The following is a 19,289-nucleotide window of genomic DNA, read 5'->3' on the forward strand; positions in this document are numbered from 1 at the left end:
CGTAGGTTAAGTGCATGCCCCTTTGCCTAATCTTACCTGTAGCATCCTTCAGAAGGTAAACAACCAGTTGCTGTCAAGTCAGTTCCGACTCATGGCAAGCCCATGTGTGTCAGAAGAGAGCTGTGCTCCACAGTGTCTTCAATAGCTGAGTTTCTGGAAGGAGATCACCAGGCCTTTCTTCTGAGGTGCCTCTGGGCGGGCCCAAACTTCCAATATTTTGGTTAGCAGCCAAGAGTGTTAACCATTTGCATCACCCAGGGACCTCCCTTTAATAAGTAAGAGCATCATTAATGTCATTTTGCAAAATGCTTCCAAGTACTTAGCACAACAATGAACTGTGAGACACTGCCACGAACACATGTTCTCCATCTGCAATTAACTAAATTTTAAAGCCATTCACTTAACACCAGTCTAATAATGTTTAATTTCTGTATTATGATAGTAATAATATTATTTCAGAAAGGGAATAAAATGATTCAGCTTCTTTCCCTTAGTTTATCAGAAGACATTAACTTTAATTAATTGCTCTATTAAATAGTTCAGAGAAATGTAAAAAAAAATACCAAAACCTTCATTAAAGAAAGCTTAGATCCTTGCTGCTATGGGCTCTTTTCAACTGGGTTGCAACAAAGCAAAACAAAATAACAAAAGCGTATTTCTTTAGTTCTACTTCTCACATGACAGGCTGAATGAATTAAATGATTTAATTCCTATCTTAAATTAATGAGTGAAATTATTTTACTCATGATTAGAGGAAAGGGGAAAAGGCAAGTTTAAAAAAACTACCTTTATTTTTTATTTCTTTTTCAGTTACATACTTTTAAACAGGGATGTGTTTCATTATTCAGACATTCAGGCAACGTTGACTGCATTAGTGTTGACAGAAAAGAAGCATATAAATGCAAAACATTGTTGGCTTAACCTGAACATACCTGCATCACCTATTATTGACCAGTTTGAGTTGCCAAAAGACTTCTTCCTTGGCATTAAAACGGAGCACTTAAAAATATTGCTAAAAAGCAAATGTCTACACACTGGTCTTTGCAGCAAATAAGGGTATTTATACTTTTTAAAATATTTTAAGTCCATAACTGGATTAATATACACACCTTCTTATGTATAAGGAGTTCAGATCATATAAACACTGTACAGTCCAAAAAACCCTACTGAGAATAAAACTAAATAGGCTTATGAAAGAAAAACAGATATCGCATGTATTTACAAATATCATAGACACACAAATTTGGTCAAATACTGTAAAGAAAGATGAAGTGGTTTCACATTATAAAGGCCAAAACAACCATCTACTTTGCTCAAAGCAAACAAAAATAAAAACTCAGTATTTAACTCCTGTAGTTTAAGACATCATGACAATATACAAATAGAATGGAAAAATGTTGACCAAATTATACAACAAATGTTTTCTAGGTCTTTAAAATCAAGAATTTAAAAATATCATTCATAGTATTCATAGCAACATTGATAAACAATGTCCAGATTCATGGTGCTCATACAGATGCCTAATTCATCAAAAACAATGCACTGAACTTTTGGCTAATAAAAATAATAATAAATTACAAAGTACAATTAAATCTCTGTAAATGCAATGATGAAATCAAAAATGTGGATTTATTTACTTTAATACATATTTCAAATGTTACCTTGAGACAGTAAAAATAAATAAGCATGCCTGGAGGCATGCACTCAGACAAAGAAGGGACTGAATGGAAGGAATAAGCGACAATTTATAAAGGAAAGGTGAGTATGAGATTTGAACAATATAATCATCTTTGCAGCCAGTCATTTTGTTTTAACCCTTCTTGAAAATTCTGGCTAGTTAATATGTGACAAAAGTACACTGTGTCTTTTATGGCTTAAAACAAAGCATACTTGAAAAGTGGAATGGGTTTCCATTTTCATAGAACTGTTACTTTGTTCATATACAGGCACTTCAAAAGACTATGGAGGCAAAGCACCTGACCCATCCTCTCTAAAACCATTTTCAATCATCACAATTACGCTAAACAGTAAAAAAATTCCAGAGAACCAGCGAAGTTGAATACAAGAGACTAATGTGCACAAAGGGAACAGAGTGACCCAATTTTTATTGCTCGGGGTCTTTGTTATCAAAGAGCAAAATAATTAATAAACAGAACACCACTGCATGGCACATCCGAAGTTTTCTGCTTAAGGGAGAATGTAATCATTCAGCACTAGGTCTCAGTGGGGTCACCTCAGACTTCAACCTTAATACATTTCAGTGAGGTTTACATTTATTTCTTCCCCTTAGTCTATTTTTTCAAACTCCAACATATCCCATTTCTCAAAGGATTCATTTCCTGCTGTCTAACATACATTATTATCTGGAAGCATAAAGTTACATTATACAAATATTTTGCATTTTTTAATAAGCGCTTTTGCCACGTCTGCAACACTGCACTTCACATAGTGGTGCAACAAAAGCAGAACTTGTATAAACCGCATGACTTGTGATTCATTTTATCACTACCATCTGCAGAATCCATAGAGCTTTTTCCTCAGTACCTCTGGGCAGTGACTGTACCATGATTTCACACAGATTGTTAATATGACTCATGAATAGCAGTACCATCAGTAATACTGAAATCAATGCAGATGTCACACAAAATATGAACTTCTCAGGAATCACTTCTTTTAAACATTTGGGAGACTGTTTTCTCTGTTGCATTATCCACTGGCAAGAAAATTCCCGTTTGATTATGCTCTGACAGAACTCACAAAAAATCAGATTAGGTATAAAACTGGCTGACATTTAAGATATTGTATGCTTTCTACAACAGAAGAGCTTCTGCAAAATGTTCTATAGAACTGTATTCATCAGTACTACCAAACTGGTCCATTCCTTTCATTGATGGGCAAAGCACTCATGTTTTGACAAAACTTTAAAGCTTCCATAAAAGTTAAATTAGAAAAAAATATGAATGTAAGACAATCGCAAAATGACGTGTGAAGGTATGATGTTTTTAAGAGTCAGTCCTTGAAAATATATGTGGTCACTACAGAGATGATTTTAATCACAAGACAGCAGATGAACACATAAGTAACTCCCCACGGTTTGTCTATGTCCAAAGTCATTTGTGGCGCTGAATAGTTTTCCTTTTCCTTCGTTTGAAGAAACAGCAGCACCTGCAGATGGAAGGAAATACTTCTCTTATTATAAAAGTATTAAAATGTCACAAAGTAATGCTAAATCTACCACATTAATTTAAATGGTCATAAAAAGCAACAGGCTAGTGCAGGACGATCAGTGGACACACCAATAAAGCATACATATTAGTGAAACTATGGCAGAGTTATCACTATCATGTTTCATCAATGTGACTTTTAGGAATAGCAAGACATTCTGTGCAGCATCAGAAAAGAGCCACTTAACTGAAAAAGCTTTGCATCAAGACTAATTGAGGAGCTACGGAGTCCTGAACCCTCACTGACCCACCACATGTTATTTAGGATGCTCAAACACTTCCAGAAGTGGTGTGCTTTTATAAAGTTCGTCTTATGTATTCTCTCCTTTTCTCTCTGCTATTTACTTTCGATTGTCAAAGCCATTGTTAGAAACGCAATAACGATCCTCACATGGGGGATATTATCTTCACTAAGAATCAGTTTAGATTCCAAAACGAAAAAGAGAAATGCAAAATACACTCTTCTACAAGCATTTTCCTACCATAATCACAAGTTTAAGAGAGGAAATATGTTCAAAAGAATGTCAAGTTAGCCCTTTTTTAATTATTTAGGAGAATTTCCTCAACCTTATTTTACTTAAGGTAAAAATTGTGATTAACATTTAAAATAATCAGGGTTCGATGATTCAGTTTTATTGTCTATGAAGACAGCCCTGATTTTTATTCCAAAGTAAAAAAAAAAAAAAAAAAATCTAGATATGATACTTGAGAGAGCTAGTCTCCCTCATGCAAATTCTTCCATTCCTGAGAAGATATAACACATCGTGGCTGCTGTAGAACAATGCTGAGGCTTGTGGAAGCTGAAAGAGTTAAATGAGACATCACTAATCAGCTCTAATCAGCTCCACAGAAGTCTGTGTGTATATCTGGTAAAAGTCTAGCACTCCTTCATAAAAGGTACACCTTTTCTCCCTTTTCAGAAAGGCACTCTATCAGAACATCCCAAATGACTTACCACATAGACTGAAGCTCCTTTTTTTAAAAAAAAGAAAACGTTCAAACAGTCACCTTTAATTCCTAGGGTTGAGTTTGATTTGGAACAGGCATGGCTGGCTGTCCACTGAAAGTGTGTGTGTGTGTGTGTGTGTGTGTGTGCGCATGCATGTGTAAATCATATTTTGTAATAAAAGCAAGGTATATTTATATATGGTGAATCCATCATCAAAATGCTGTCAATAAAAAGACTGTATAATATGATCTATGAGGATCTTCCCGTAACTTATATCAACTCATATTCATAAAAGGATATTAACTCAATATTTTTAAGCTAAGTATAATAAAAACCATATGGCTTCGAATGTCCTATCAGACAAAAGATTACAGATGATGAAACAACTGCTAAATATGGTCTATAGCTTTCTGTGAAACAAATACAACAGAAATTCACCTTACCCAATTAAATTAAACAATTTGTCCAACCACATTCTCTTTAGCCAAAAATAATTTTAGACCATTTATTATGATTTGTCATGATTATAAAACCACGATGAGGCATCTAGGAGCCCTGGTGGCACAGTGATTAGATGCTGGGCTGCTAAAGAAGGTCAGCAGTTCGAACCCACCAGACGCTCCTAGAGAAAAGGATGTGGAAGTCTGCTTCTGTAAAGATTTACAGACTTGGAAACCCTATGGGGTAGTTCTACTCTGTCCTATAGAGTCACTATGAGTTTGAATTGACTTGACAGTAGTGGGTTTGGTTTGGTTTTGGGTGAGGCATTCAAAGGAGCCCTGGTGATGCAGTGGTTAAACACTCAGCTACTAACCAAAAAGGTCAGCGGTTTGAATCCACCAGTCACAACATGGGAGAAAAATGTGGCAGTCTGCTCCCAGAAAGATTTACAGCCTTGGAAACTCAATGGGACAGCTCTCCTCTGTCCTATAGGGTATCTATGAGTCGGAATCGACTCAACCTCAACAGGTTTGGTCTGATTATTTTGATGGGGTATTCAAAACCAAAATATGTAATTGCATTTCTTTAAGTACACTCAAACAACACTTAGTGACTAGAACATAAAACGTGAGTAATTAAAAATTTTGCATATCAGCTGATAAAGACTCAACTAGAAATATGTGCAATTATCAATCTTTCTGAATTTTACTCTCATTAAAGTGGCTACCAGAAAGAATTAACTACCCAGTTAGGAGGCTGCTACTACAAAATCAAAAGATTCAGGATGCAGCAATTTTTTTTCCTCTATTTAGAAAAATACGTGAAATTTATTTTTAACTCTGATGCTTTTGCATTTATGTAAGTCTCATTTATATAAATTTTCTAAAAAAAAAAAAAATTTCATGTCAAGTTACTCTAAGAGATGAAAACCAATACTTTGGAAAGAATCAAAGACTTGATTATGGGTTCAGAAAAGTGTCCATACGGCAAAAAGTGAAACATAATAAAATTGGTGTTTAGAGGAAGCAGGCCAAAAATTCAGAATTGTAAATTAAAGGATATGGTCGTATTTCAAAGGAATTTTTTAAAGTTCTGCTAATAATGTTCACTATTCCTAAATACCATGATTTTTCTTTTCAGATTCCAATGGATATACTTTTAAGAAATTTCTACTCAAAAGGTGTTTTGAGGGCTATGCAAACCAAGTTAAAGTCCAGGATTTTCCATGCTTGTATTGGCAATTCACCTCGTGTGATCTGTTTTTCTAGTACTATTAACCTGCTTTCAGTTCTGGGACTTGAATGCTTCCCATTTATTATGTAACCTGCCCTTCAACTGCATTTAAGTGTTAGTGGCCACAGAAAATCATATTAAGGGTCTGAGACTAAATAAAGATTTTCAAAGGAATTTTCATGGCAAAGGCCTCTTAAATTCAAATACAATCTAAAAAAGACAACCCAGGTAGTGTAGTGGTTAAGAGCTACAGCTGCTAACCAAAAGGTTGGCAGCTTGAATCTACCAGGTGCTCCTTGTAAACCATATGGGGCAGTTCTATTCTGTCCTATAAGGTCGCTGTGAGTCAGAATCAACTAGACGGCAACTGGTTTGGTTTTAGTTTATTGTTTCAGAAATAAGTTCTACTAAAAAAACCAAAAAGAGTAAACCCTTGAAAGAGACTGCAAAAGCCGGCACACTAAGCTGTTTGCCACCAGAGGGCAGCATTGCTTTATATGCTAGGAATGCACCTAAATACAGAACAAACTGAGATGCTCAAAATGATATGCTGTCAGAAGTATAATTACTTACACTTACGAGTAAATTGATATTTTAGAGTTTCTAGGGGGAAAAAAAAAAACATTTGGTAGGCTAACAGTCATTTTCATTTTTGACAATAAGCTATATGACACACACTCAAACAACTTGTGGTTGATTTTTTAAGGTAAAAATCATTACCAGAACAGTTGATTTACAGTGTTGGAGATTAAGAAGTCAGGTCTCATCTCAACTGTCTCCTGTCCTTAAGTACTCAATCCAAAATAGTGTCACCCCATACAGCCACTCTATCAGGACTGTTTTACTTTCCTCTCAGTACTTTACACTATTACGAAATTGTGTTTATCTGCCTCCAAACTAGGATGTAAGTTTCATAAGGGATTGCTCGCAGACATTCCCATAAACTGGCACAAAGTTGGTACTCATTAAATATTTATTGAGTAAATAAATGATGTGCTACTTCATAAACCCCAAAGCTTCAGAAACTGATGAAATTTGCCTCATAAATGCAGCTAACTCCTAGATTAAGGGCAAAAAAAAAATGTTTTTTATTTTTATGTAAGGCTTTCTAGGGAAAAGCAGCTTTTTTTTTTTTTATACCAGGCCCTTAAAGGAGTTTGAATCCCCAAGGTTAAGAACCACTGTTCTCTAGATGTACCGCCCAGTCAGCCCTCCTGCTTCACCATTTCTAATCGTCTCTTGGTCCTAAGTGCTATGAGCTGAGCACTACAGATACTAAATGGGCTCCATGTCTTCAATTTATATGAGTGAAGGCACAAAAAAACACAAAGTAATTTTAGTACTTGGTACAACAGGTGAAAGGGGGAAAAGCAGTTATTAGTCATAAGAACTGCAAATAATAGCAAAGATTCTGGGAACTGGCACATACAGAGGTTCTCACAGATATTGTGGACAAGTTAATTTCAGCAATAAATAATCTGGTCTTAGAAAAAGAAGCCCTGGTGGCACAGTGGTTAACATGCTTGGCTGTTAACAAAAAAGGCTAGCGGTTCAAACCCACCCAGAGGCTCCATGGGAGAAAGATGTGGCAGCCTGCTTCTATAAAGATTTACAGCCTTGAAAACCCTATGGGACAGCTCTACACTGGGGTCTTTCATAATTCTCAAAACAGCTTGAGAATCACTGCTTTAGACTTTTCCAGGCTATTTGTTCACACTAATCCGGTACTATCCATTATTTTCCACTTATGTTTCTCTTTTCTCCTGAAGGTTCTTTTAATGATTAAATACTTCATGCCCCAAAATACTTAGCACCTACCTAGCATCAAAAAATATTTCTTGATTGAACATCTACTTAAATTCACTTACTGTTTTTCTAAAGAAAAGCAATTCCTACCTAGCCCACTCAAGTAACTGAAAAGTTAATTGTCTATATATAAATATTGAGAAGCATTTGGTGCTCTACAGAATATACGAATACTTTTATAATACTAACACCACCATCCTTGCTGTCATTTAATGTATCATGTTTGCTTAAAGCAAGGTACATCAACAATAGCTAAAGTAATTTTCAAACACTACCATACTCCATCAAATACAATAATACTCTTGGAGATTATTCAAATTTTGAATACTATTATTATGCATAGAAAAGAACTCTGGTGGCGTCCTAGTTAAGCACTCAGCTGCTAACTGAAAGGTCAGGGTTCAAACCCACCAGCTCTTCTGCAAGAGTAGCAGTTTGCTTCCTTAAAGATTTATAGCCTTGGAAACCCAATGGGGCAGTTCTATCTGTCTTACAGGGTCACTATGAGTTGAATCGACTTGATGGCAACAAGTCTGGCTTTTGGGTTTTATTGTGTGCAGATCTCAAAATCAAACTTTGATATTCTCTCGGGCTTAAAAAAAATCTTGTGTGTTAAATGCACTAAAGCTGTAGTAAAAGGAATACAACAAATCAATATATAAATCTTTTACAGTTAAAAAAGAGAGCACATCTGAAAAACTAAATCTTTTACTAGTATTTTCCAAACTAAAAAATTTCAGACATTTAGTTTAAGTTATATTGACTAAAAAAAGGTAAGGTTAAAGCAGCTAAATGAACTGCAAAGAATCAAAAGCTAAATTACATTGAAATATTACTGTATCATCTGATTTAAACCCATGATCTGAAGGTAGGACCACACTGTTACTCAATTATTCATTCAATCACCTAGGAAACTAGGAGCTATGCACAGTTAGAGGACACTATTACAAACACTTCCAAAGCACCACAGGGATGTTTAAGGGCTCTCTTCTCTAGTGAAAAGTTAACAAGTAAGTAAAGCAAATCAAACAATTACAGTTTAACCACTAACATTATGAAGAGGCATATGTCTAAAACTGGGGTGGAAAAGGGCAAAGGAATATGTGAACCCTATGCAAGGCATAAGGCTCCCTGGTGGCACAGCGGCTTAAGCGCTCAGTTGCGCCACAGGAAAAAGATGTGGCGGTCTGCTTCTGTAAAGATTTACAGCCTTGGAAACCCTATAGGGCTGTTCTACTCTGTACTATAGGGTTACTATAGTCAGAATCGACTCAACTCCAATGGGTTTTTGTTTTGGAGCTTGAAAATAAGTAGCACCTAATAACACAAGCACTAATAGCTCCAATTTATTGAGAACTTATACCCACTTACTATAATGGTCTAGGCATTTTTTATGCATTATCTCAATTAATCCTCACAATATCACTAAGAGTACTATGAGTATGAATCAACTACTACGAATTACACAATTTGATAGAGAAGGAACTCGAGGCTCAGAAAGGCTGCTCCATCTCATGCTGCTGGGATTTGAATCCAAGCAGCCTGCCTTCAAACCTGCAGTATATACTACCGCCATTTTTGTTGAGGGCAGAGTTAATTACATCCAGGCAGCTGGACGTTTTGCTCTAAATAAACCTAGTTTTTTGGTTTTGTTTTTTCTTTTTAAAGTCTAAATTGTTGCCTCTTTCCAAAAGCAACAATATGACTTAATCATGTTGAACATCATGCAAAACATGTTGCAATAAATATCTTTATGCCATAAAGTTTCTCATGATATCAGATACGACAGCTTTAAAGAGCTTCTAACAAATCAAAAGATCACACCAGCTTCTTGAGAAGGCCATTCTAACAGGAGCTCCTTGGTAAGAATGTGCCCCACCCCCAACCCTCACCATCCAGTTTAGACAGAAGCACAAGAACCTTTCTGCTTATTTGTTTGGACTTCGGGAACAGTGGATTTGGTTTTGTCTTTTTTTAAGTTACATTTTAGATTCTAATTATATAATCACATCTGAGTATCTGTTATCTCTGGTGTCTTCACTGCATAAGGTCAATCCCCAAAGGAACAGTTTTTTCAAGCTTGTAATCTCAAAGTCTACACAATAGTAATACATACAGCTATTGCATAACAGCACTGCGTTATGCACTAATTTTTTTCAATTACTATTTAAATATTTATTCTCTCAAAAACACAAAATGTTTCACTTGAAAAATGAAAACATTTTTGTAAAGCTTTTTTTTTTTCAATATCCATACATTCATTTTTTTCTTAACAAGTATTTACTGAAAACCTATTATATTATTATATGCTAGATACCTTGCTAAGAGCCAAAGAAAATAGCAGGGCAGATGATTTGAGAGATGTCTTTCTCCCTAAAACAAAACTTATAAGACTTGGCTCAGGTATAGTGAGTGTCCCAGACATCTAAATGTCTGGTCTCAGCATCTGGATAAACAGAAGGTCCACTCACTGACAGGGGTTATACCAGGGAGGAGAACAAGGTAGGGGGTGTGCGTGGAGGCAGGGAGGGGGTGCAAAGATTCAGTTTTCCACACATGATGTTTAAAATATCTCAGCTACATCTCAATGGCAGTGCCAAATAAGCAGCTGGATTTGTAAGTAGAAGAGAAGAGTAAGCTGGAGACATAAATTTGGGAGTTACCAATACAAAGATGGTTTTTAAAGCAATGGGAATGGATGAGATTGTCTAGAGAGCAAGTGTAATTAACAGTGAGATGAGAACAGGCCTAAGGTTGAAATCTGAAGAACTGGTACACTGAGTAAGATGGAGAAGAATTCAACAAAAAAGACTGAGAGAATTCATTCATCCAGCAAATATTAACTGAGCTTTCGCCAAAAATAGAGAGAGAGAGGGAGAGCAGCTGCTGAGTCTGCTTAACTACAACCAAACACCTCATGGGATTTGGTTTTTTGGTATGGAGGTTTAAGGTCATGGCATCATGGGAATTCCACGTAATTCATCTAATATTATTTTCAGTTCTTCTGCTCAACCTCCTGGTTTGCTGCATCATGCCTAGGGTCTTAAAAGCTTATAAACAGCCATCCAAGATACAGTCATCCCTTGCTATCCACAAGAGATTGGTTCCAGATACCAAAATCCGAGGACGCTCAAGTCCATTATATAAAATGGCATAGTATTTGCGTATCATCACCTATGCACATCCTTGCCTATACATTAAAATCATCTCTCATAATACCTAATAACAATGCAAATGTTATCTAAATAGATGTTATACAGTACTGTATTGTTTAGGGAATAATGACAGGACTTGAGGCAAACAATGCTCAAACAATGACTGCTAGAGAGAGACTGAGGATCTGTGAAATGGTGGGAGGCTACAGCAGGGTATGCCTACACAACATTCCATTCGCATAGATTCAGCATAATGCTCAGTGCACAGCAAATTCAAATTGTGTTTTTTGGACATTTTTTTTTTACAAGTATTTTTAATCCACAGTTGGTTGAATCCACAGATGTAGAAACTGTAGATCTAGAGGACCAATTGCATAACAAATGGTCTCTATTCACCTGGAGCAGGAAAGGAAGGGGGAAAGTCAAGACCAAGAGGAGGAAATGGAACGTATGCCTAATTGCTTCCATGAACAAACACCTCCTTTGCCACGAGACCAGAATAACTGGACGGTACCCAGCTACCATTAATGAACGTTTTGATCAAGATTCTACAGAAGAATCCTGATCAAAAGGGTAACAACGCAAAACAGAACTAAAAATTCTCATGGAATCCAGACTTTCTGGAGCCACTGTGGCTGGATAAACCCGAAACTGTTGCCTTGAGATAATCGTGAAACTTTAACCTCTAAATCAAAAATATTCCCTTAAGTCTTATTTAAAACCAAATGGGTCAGCTTATTTAGTTGAGAATATTTGCCTGGAACGTCATGCTCTTTTGAAAAATTATTTATATGAGATTAAACTAATAACAGCAACTGGCAAGGGCAGACAGGAAGCTTAGAAGGCAGTGAGTTCACGTTAATGGGGGAGGAACAATTCGCAAAAGGAGGGTGAGAATGGTTGCACAGCTCTAAGAACGTAATTAATGTCACTGAATTGTACATGTGGAAAATGTTGAACTGGTGTATGTTTTGAACAAAAACAATTTTTAAAAAAAATCAACTGAGTACATACCATGTGCCAAGCTAGGCACTGGGGATACACTGCTAAACAAATAGACATGAGCAAAGAAAGACCCGAAAATATTACTAGAAGATCAATCTGAAGAGACTACTAGATTTAGAGATAATGGAAGTAACTGATGCTCTTAACAAGAACAGTTATAATAAAATGATAGAAGAAGAGTTTGTCTCATACTCCTTCAAAAGAAACACTTCTGAGAAGCTTGACTACAAAATGGAGCAGGGGTTTACACTGGTAAAGAGTCAATTATTTAGTAATCATTTATTGAGGCACACTGTGTTACACACTATAGATAAGAAGCAAATGTAGCGTCCTCGTTTCCAAGAGTTTCACAGTTAAGTAGTGAGTAGATAAAGAAAATATATACAGAGGCAGGTTTAAGGAATCAATGGAATATAGGGTTCAGAATAGAAAATGGAGGGAAACAGAGCTGGAAAAGGTGAAGGGCCACCTTGCCAAGGAGTCTAGACTGATGCGCTAAACAACAAAGAGCCTCTCCTTCAGGAAAAGCCTTCCCACCATTTCTTCCTTTCTCATCCCCCAATGCCTACAAATAAAGACCGAACCATATGAGACATATACATCCACGTTCATCCCACCTAAATAAATTACTATGCCATTCTTCAAAGCCACCTCCATAAAGCAATCTCTGATCATCCTATCAGGAAGTAAGCTTTTTCTTTACAAGCTCTGTTTATACCTTTTTCATCATATTTATCATATACAGATATATGCTAATCCAACTGCAATCCCCCCCGCTAGTTTGTAATTTACTTAAGGGCAAGGACAACATCAGATGTATCTGGAATTTCAGCACTGTAAATGTTAAATGGATAAATGTAATAGATTTGGTTGAAAGCAGGTCTTTAGGAGGATGCAAACATAGAACAGCCCAGTTTTAGTGAAGGGTGTGGGTATCAAAGTCCATTGGACACTGATGAAAGAAGCGCAAGCTTCGGAAGAACATGGAGGAGAAAGGCCATTGGCAGCTGGAAGTGGAGAATAAACAGGGGTAACGATAGATGTTGAACACCCCCGTGTGCCAGACAAAATACTTGTTCTTTATCACATTTAATCTCTTCGACAACCTATGACACAGATATTATTAGCCTCATTTTACAGAAAAAGAAACAAGCCTGAAGTGGCAGAAGTAGGATTCTACAATCTATGTTTAACTGCAAAGAACATGTGCTTTCTGATCTGCCACACTCTGCCTCCTACTTTTATAAATGAGCTTAGGATTGTACCTAAAATTCATAAATAAGCATAAGCCATTGTTTATTTTTAAATGTACAGCAGCATATAGCTTACTAATTATATCCTGAAATCCACTAAACTGAGTCATAGTGTCAATAAATTCCATAATCAAAACTGACCATTGCTCTTTAAAAAGAAATAGTCACAAAAGTTTATTCATTTTATATCTAGTAAATGAACATTACTTTAGAAATTATATAAGATTCATTTTGGATAGGAGTACCAAAAAACCAAACCCACCGCCGTCGTCTTTATTCCAACTCACAGCGACCCTACCTAAGAAAGTAGAACTGCCTCATAGGCTTTCCAAGGCTGTCAGTCTTTCTGGAAGCAGAGTACCACAGCTTTCTCCCTTGGAGCTGTTGGTGGGTTCGAACCTCTGACCTCTCAGTTAGCAGCCGAGCACTTTAACCATTTCAAACCTTTAAGCAATTTTTTTTAAGGCTGACTCAAAATTGTCCTGAAACTAAGCATTTTAAACACAGCTTTACAACTAAAAGTAGATGTTAGAGAATAATTTCAATTCGTATTTCTACTAACAGGAATTTTATTTTTCACAACATCAGCAAATAATTTTTTTATTATTTAGATGAGAATTTTTCATAATGCTATGTCACTACAGTTCATCATAAAAGTTCTCATGTATATTCAGTGGCAATGATAATCGGCTAGTAAACTGGGGTTGGGGGGAGAAGGGGGCAGGCAACAATGTATATTCGAACAGGGGAAAAGAAAACTCTAAAACCTGTCTTTCTATTTAAAATAGCAAACAAAGCCTCTGTGTTACACAACAAATGCATAAGCACAAGCAGGGTCGGTGAACCATCTACTCATTTAAGAAGTGCTCCCAAATCTCTATCACTTGAAGCAAAAAAGTTGCAGCAGGCAAAAGAGCTCCTCGAGCAATTATTTCTTGTTGTTCACAGCGTATGGTAATGACATCAAATACTTTTGAATAAACCAATTGTAATTACTACATTGAGAGGTTTGTTTTTTAAAATACAAAATGGTTCTAAATCTTTGAAATTACAGTTAATGGAGCTATTTCTGCCTGCCTACACTTGAAAACTCACCACATGTTCAACACTTTCTGGCAGCTACACACACACACACACACAAAAAAAAAATACAAGGAAAAAAAGAGAGAGAGAGAGAGATCATCAGAAAACGGCCCACACTGAAATGATCACATTGTTTTTCATGCTTAATTTCTCCAAGCAGCCATATTGTAACTTACATTCACAAAAAAGCTAATTTAAAACTAATAATAAAGCATGCAGGATACTATAAAATCAATACTTATTTATTCTTATGCTTACAGAAAAAATGAATGTCTATCATACAGCCATAACCTCCATGCATAAACACTCTTAAAAATCAAAAGCTAAAAATATGCTGCTAATTCTAAATAAGAATTTGAGCAGTTTGTAAAAAACAACTTTTAATTATTGAAGTATTTACTGAAGTAGCACTATCTTAAACCTAAAAAAATCACTAAACACTTCTGCATGCACCTATTCTTGAAAAAAATTTCCTGCAATTGTACATGACTATAAATCTCACACATGCAGAGCTTAAGAAAAAAATGTCACTAAAACAAGCAAAATGAATACGCACTTGGTTTCATCCATCACTTCTACTTCTGTAGGGGCTGTGATGGGCGCATTTGAACGTCCTGCAGTAGGGTCATCTGTGTTTAATTCCCCGTTTGTAGAACTTACAACCTGGAAAAAAAAAAAAAAGTATATATATATATGTACTACGTAACAAGTTATATAATAATAAACATAATTAAGTTTAAAGTATTCAAATTAGAAAGCTAACATGAGGAACATAAAACAATTAGTATGTAGTTGTTCGTAACTGAATGTAGTTAAGAGGTCTAGCATTTTATTAACAACCAAGATCATCCAATACGAGCTTTTTCAATTTTCTTTCCATCTTGACATTTCTGTCTTCAGACTCTTTCCTTCTGGTTTTTAAGATTAACTCCTACACTTGTGTCTCAATCAGTGGTCTCTGTATACCCATCTCCTTTGGTACCTTTCTGTATCATTTATTACTACTCATTGAAAAATTCAGTACTTCGCCTTCTGATAGAGCCTTCGCTTCAACCTGTAACCACACTCAGGTCTCTACCTAAACTATCACTTCCATGTAAAGGACTCCCCGAGCCTAACCACTCACCCACATCTTTGGTCAGACAGACATCTCCCTTTGACACCTCAAGCTCAGTATTCTCAAAACCAAATTTATCATCCTCCCTCTTAAATCTGTTACTCTTCTTTTGGTTCCTATTTCTATTTAAAGACCTACCATCTGCCTGACCTCAAAGCTTAAATTCTAAGAATCATCTTTGATGTTTCTCCTAGCTATTCTCTAGTCTCTTTATAAGAAAAAAAAAAAGTTAATGACACTAGAGTTAATAGCTCACTACTAAAGAATACCAGAGGCTCTATACAATCTCATATTTCTAAAAATTAATTCAAAAGTTCTTACTGAGGATCTACACTGTTCTAGGTACCTGGGATATCTCAGTAAATAAGAGAGGCAAACATCCCTGCCCTTGTGGACCTTATATTCTAGTGTGGAGAAATAAGCCCCTCTCTCCCACCCCAAGAAAAGTAATATTTCTGGGTTAATTCAAAATAATGGAAATTCTGTTTCCTCTATCCTATGTGGGCCAAGTACTTAGAAATCAACTTCACATTTGTACATACGGCTGAAAACACGAAAATGCCTTGACGATCTTTAGAGGCAACCCAGGGAGTCACCAAAGAACACTCATACATCTAAGTCTGCCTTTCTGCCTCTGGGGCACAGGCACTCCCCCGTCTGTCATTCTGCTGACCGCTGTGGACATTCTTCTCTGTATTTTCCCCCTTTCTGAAAACATTTAAAAATAATTATATTGAACATAATTTGGTTCTTTATTCTCTGCTTTTAAAATATCAGAACTCCTACAATGAACTGGAAAGAAGCTAGAAACCAGAATTCCTACCTTACACTTTTATATTCTCTAATATTTTTAACTAGTAGAGTGCCTTGCATGCAATAGATGATCAGTACATTTCACTGAACAATTTATGTTACTCTTCCCATGACATAATACCCAACAGATTTGCTTTTTCTCCCTTTTGTTCAATAGCCCTACATAGCTGGACCCTATCTTGAGTTACAGGCTGCTCTTCTTTCATATCTTCTCTAGCTCTAAGCAGCATAATTGGAAATTAAAAACTCAGGTATTCTAAATTTCAGATATTTTCCAACAGCAGTAACTATATATGTATTGTAATAAGCTGACTTCAGTTCACAGAAGACTTTTTTTTAACATATTTTTAATTAAGATGCTATTGCAATCCCTAAAATATAACATTTGAACAACATGAGCATGAAAATAATACAGAAACAGGGTCTGCATAGCCCCTAAGACTTGGCCTAATCACATTAGCAACAAAGAGTAGCACAAAGTGAATTACTTTCTCTTTGTCACTTTCGGCACAGCTTACTCAGAACTGCTTGTCAAGTTTATGGCCATTTCAGAAGACTAATAAAACTTTACTGACCTGGGCTTTTGGGAAATTATTTGCAAGAGAAATAAAATGATTCGTATTGCAGAGGAAGACTTTTGAACCCGACTTTTATAAACTTTATTTTAGTGAAATCCTTCGAATCCCATTCTGCCTGATTGACCAGAAACAGGCCAGAAGAAAGTAACATCTTGCTTCATCTAATTTCTCTGGAGATTCCCAGATTCCCTAACCCTCTAAATTAAGGCCAATATCCCAGGATCAGAATAGAATCAATTTAGTAGCAGAGGTAAGAGATGGTGATAACTGCTGTTATCCAACTTAACACCGGTGATTTGAGAGTTTATCATAGTATTAAAACTATTTTTACTATAAGTGTGATTAATGGCACTAGATTGTACACTTGAAAATGGTTAAAATAGCAAATTTTATGTTGTATACATTTTACAATTAAAAAAATTTTTTTTTCATCAAATAAAACTAGTGGTCTTTGTGCAATGGGGTTTTACAAGGAGAAACAAAGACATAATATTATAAATAATCTGTTACTACCTTCCTAGAAGCTAAATCAATCAATCAAGCATACACAAATTGTTTTTTACAAGCCAACTAAAAGAATGATTTTATTTAGGTGATATTTTCTACAATTATGACTTGAACTGGAACACGAGTCTCTGAAATACTAATGTTCATCAGGCTGATTTTCTTAATGCAAATATTAAAACAACAGATGATCTGAGATTTGCTATTTCAAAAAACTAATTCAAGTATCTTACACATTGGTTTTTTTGTTTCGTTTTGTTTTTAATTGTTGTTTTCCTTCTTCTTGAAGAAATTTCCTCTAACATTTCCACTCCGACAAGAAACGAGTACAGCTCTTATTCTAAGAGGTAAAACGAGGGCAATCAGCTTTACTACTAGTATACCAGCCTTAAAGGGGAAGGGGTGAACAGCACTCAGGGAAGTGTGGGAGATAATAACTTTACTTAACAGATGTCTGCCAAGCCTAAGTTTAACAGAATTCATTCTCATAGACTTCTGAATACAGTCAAAGGTAACGCATGGTTTTTAGTGTCAATGACTTTAAAACATCAATTAATATACTTGCCAAATATAATGAATTCATACTAGTCATATTATTATCTTCCTAACTTCTCTTTGAATTCTTGTAAGGATGATTACCAAGTACAAAGCAGAGACTAAACATTATATCAATTAACTAGATCTTTATCCAGTAAGGAAACCCTGGTGGCATAGTGGTTAAGAGCTAGAGCTATTAACCAAAAGGCTGGCAGTTCAAATCCACCAGGCGCTCCCTGGAAAGCCTTTGGGGCAGTTCTACTCTGTCCTATAGGGTTACTATGAGTCAGAATCGACTCGATGGCAATGGGTTTTGTTTTTATCCAGTAAATATATTAGAAATATTTACAAATTGTTTTATTTACACACTGAACTTTTTCTAAAAGATATCTACAAGAAACAATACCAACAAATGAGATACAGCTAAAAGAATGATTTCCAATGAGTATTCTGGACCTGTGCCAGGGTACACATTTACTATATGAAGCCAATTTTCATATATTCTAAAAACTATAGATAAGTTATAGCTGAAAGTCATGACTTGTCTCCTGTCTTCCTCTCAGTCTCATTTCTTAACACACACCAGCTTGACTGAATTGTATTCCATTCCTCAATATGTCCGTTTCTCCTCTACAACTTTAGGCATATTGTTTTTTCTGCCTGATACACTCTTCTCTTGACCCCTTCTAACTTCTTCAACTGATTAATTCCCACTGATTGTTTAGATCTCAGTTTAGATATCACTTTTTCCGGGAAACGTTGACCCACTAAATCCATATTAGGTGCTTTTCCAATATATTCCATAGCACCTTGTACTTTGTCCACTTAACACACTGCCTGTTTATTACTCTCCCTCCATTGACTGAAAGCTCCATAGAGATAGACAGTACATTCCTGTTATTCTTCCTTTGATTCAAAGAACCTAACTCAGTACTTAGTATGTAGTAGACATTCATATATATTTCCTGAATAATAAAAGGGCAAGGAATTGAATGTGGTAGGTCTAAGGTTCTCAGCCACATTTATTATCAATGATTCTAAGGAGGAACAGAGAGGGGTACACTTCATTCCCCTGGGAGCTTTTCCAAAACACATGCAAGTCAACAACACATTCAAAATAAAAATTTTAGATATATGAATATTACTCTTAGCTTTTTTTTTTTTTTTAATTTGATTGTGTTTTAGGTGAAAGTTTACGGAGCAAATTAGTTTCTCGTTGAAAAGTTTATACATAAATTGTTTTGTTACATTGGCTGCAATCCCTGCAATGTGTCAGCACTCTCCCCTTTTCCCTTTATATCCCGGGTTCCCTGTGTCCGTTAATCCAGTTTTCCTGTCCCTTCCTGCCTTTCTCATTTTTGCTCTTGGGCAAGTGTTGACTGTTTGGTCTCATATATTTAACTGAACTAAGAAGCACATTCCTCAAGTGTGTTATTGTTTTATAGACCTGTCTAATCCTTGGCTGAAAGGTGGACTTTGAGTATTTTTCGTTTCTTGAATGGGAAAAGTTTATCAAATGTACACCTATACCCTTCTGATTAGTGAATCAATTTGACTTCACTGAAGAGATAGAAAAGGATTAGATAAATTC

The 19,289-nt window shown here is 35.8% G+C and overlaps 1 protein-coding gene across 6 annotated transcripts in view; it reads right to left on the reverse strand.

Annotated features, from left to right (window-relative positions):
* Positions 1-468: 468 nt before the first annotated feature.
* The window catches only part of CSNK1G3 (casein kinase 1 gamma 3), a 153,027-nt gene continuing 134,206 nt past the window's right edge, over positions 469-19,289 (reverse strand). For 3 of the 6 annotated variants that reach the window (XM_049873570.1, XM_049873567.1, XM_049873568.1), the window contains exons 12-14: positions 14,706-14,812; positions 14,162-14,185; positions 469-3,165 (exon numbers count right to left, since the gene is read on the reverse strand). In XM_049873570.1, the coding sequence (XP_049729527.1) occupies positions 3,111-3,165; positions 14,162-14,185; positions 14,706-14,812 (186 nt within the window). In that variant the 3' untranslated portion in view covers positions 469-3,110. The remainder of the gene's footprint in view (positions 3,166-14,161; positions 14,186-14,705; positions 14,813-19,289) is intronic. The other 3 variants (XM_049873573.1, XM_049873572.1, XM_049873571.1) reach the window with 3 other exon arrangements.

The sequence above is a fragment of the Elephas maximus genome, chromosome 2 (genome assembly GCF_024166365.1).
Source record: "Elephas maximus indicus isolate mEleMax1 chromosome 2, mEleMax1 primary haplotype, whole genome shotgun sequence".
Classification (NCBI taxonomy): Eukaryota; Metazoa; Chordata; class Mammalia; order Proboscidea; family Elephantidae; genus Elephas; species Elephas maximus.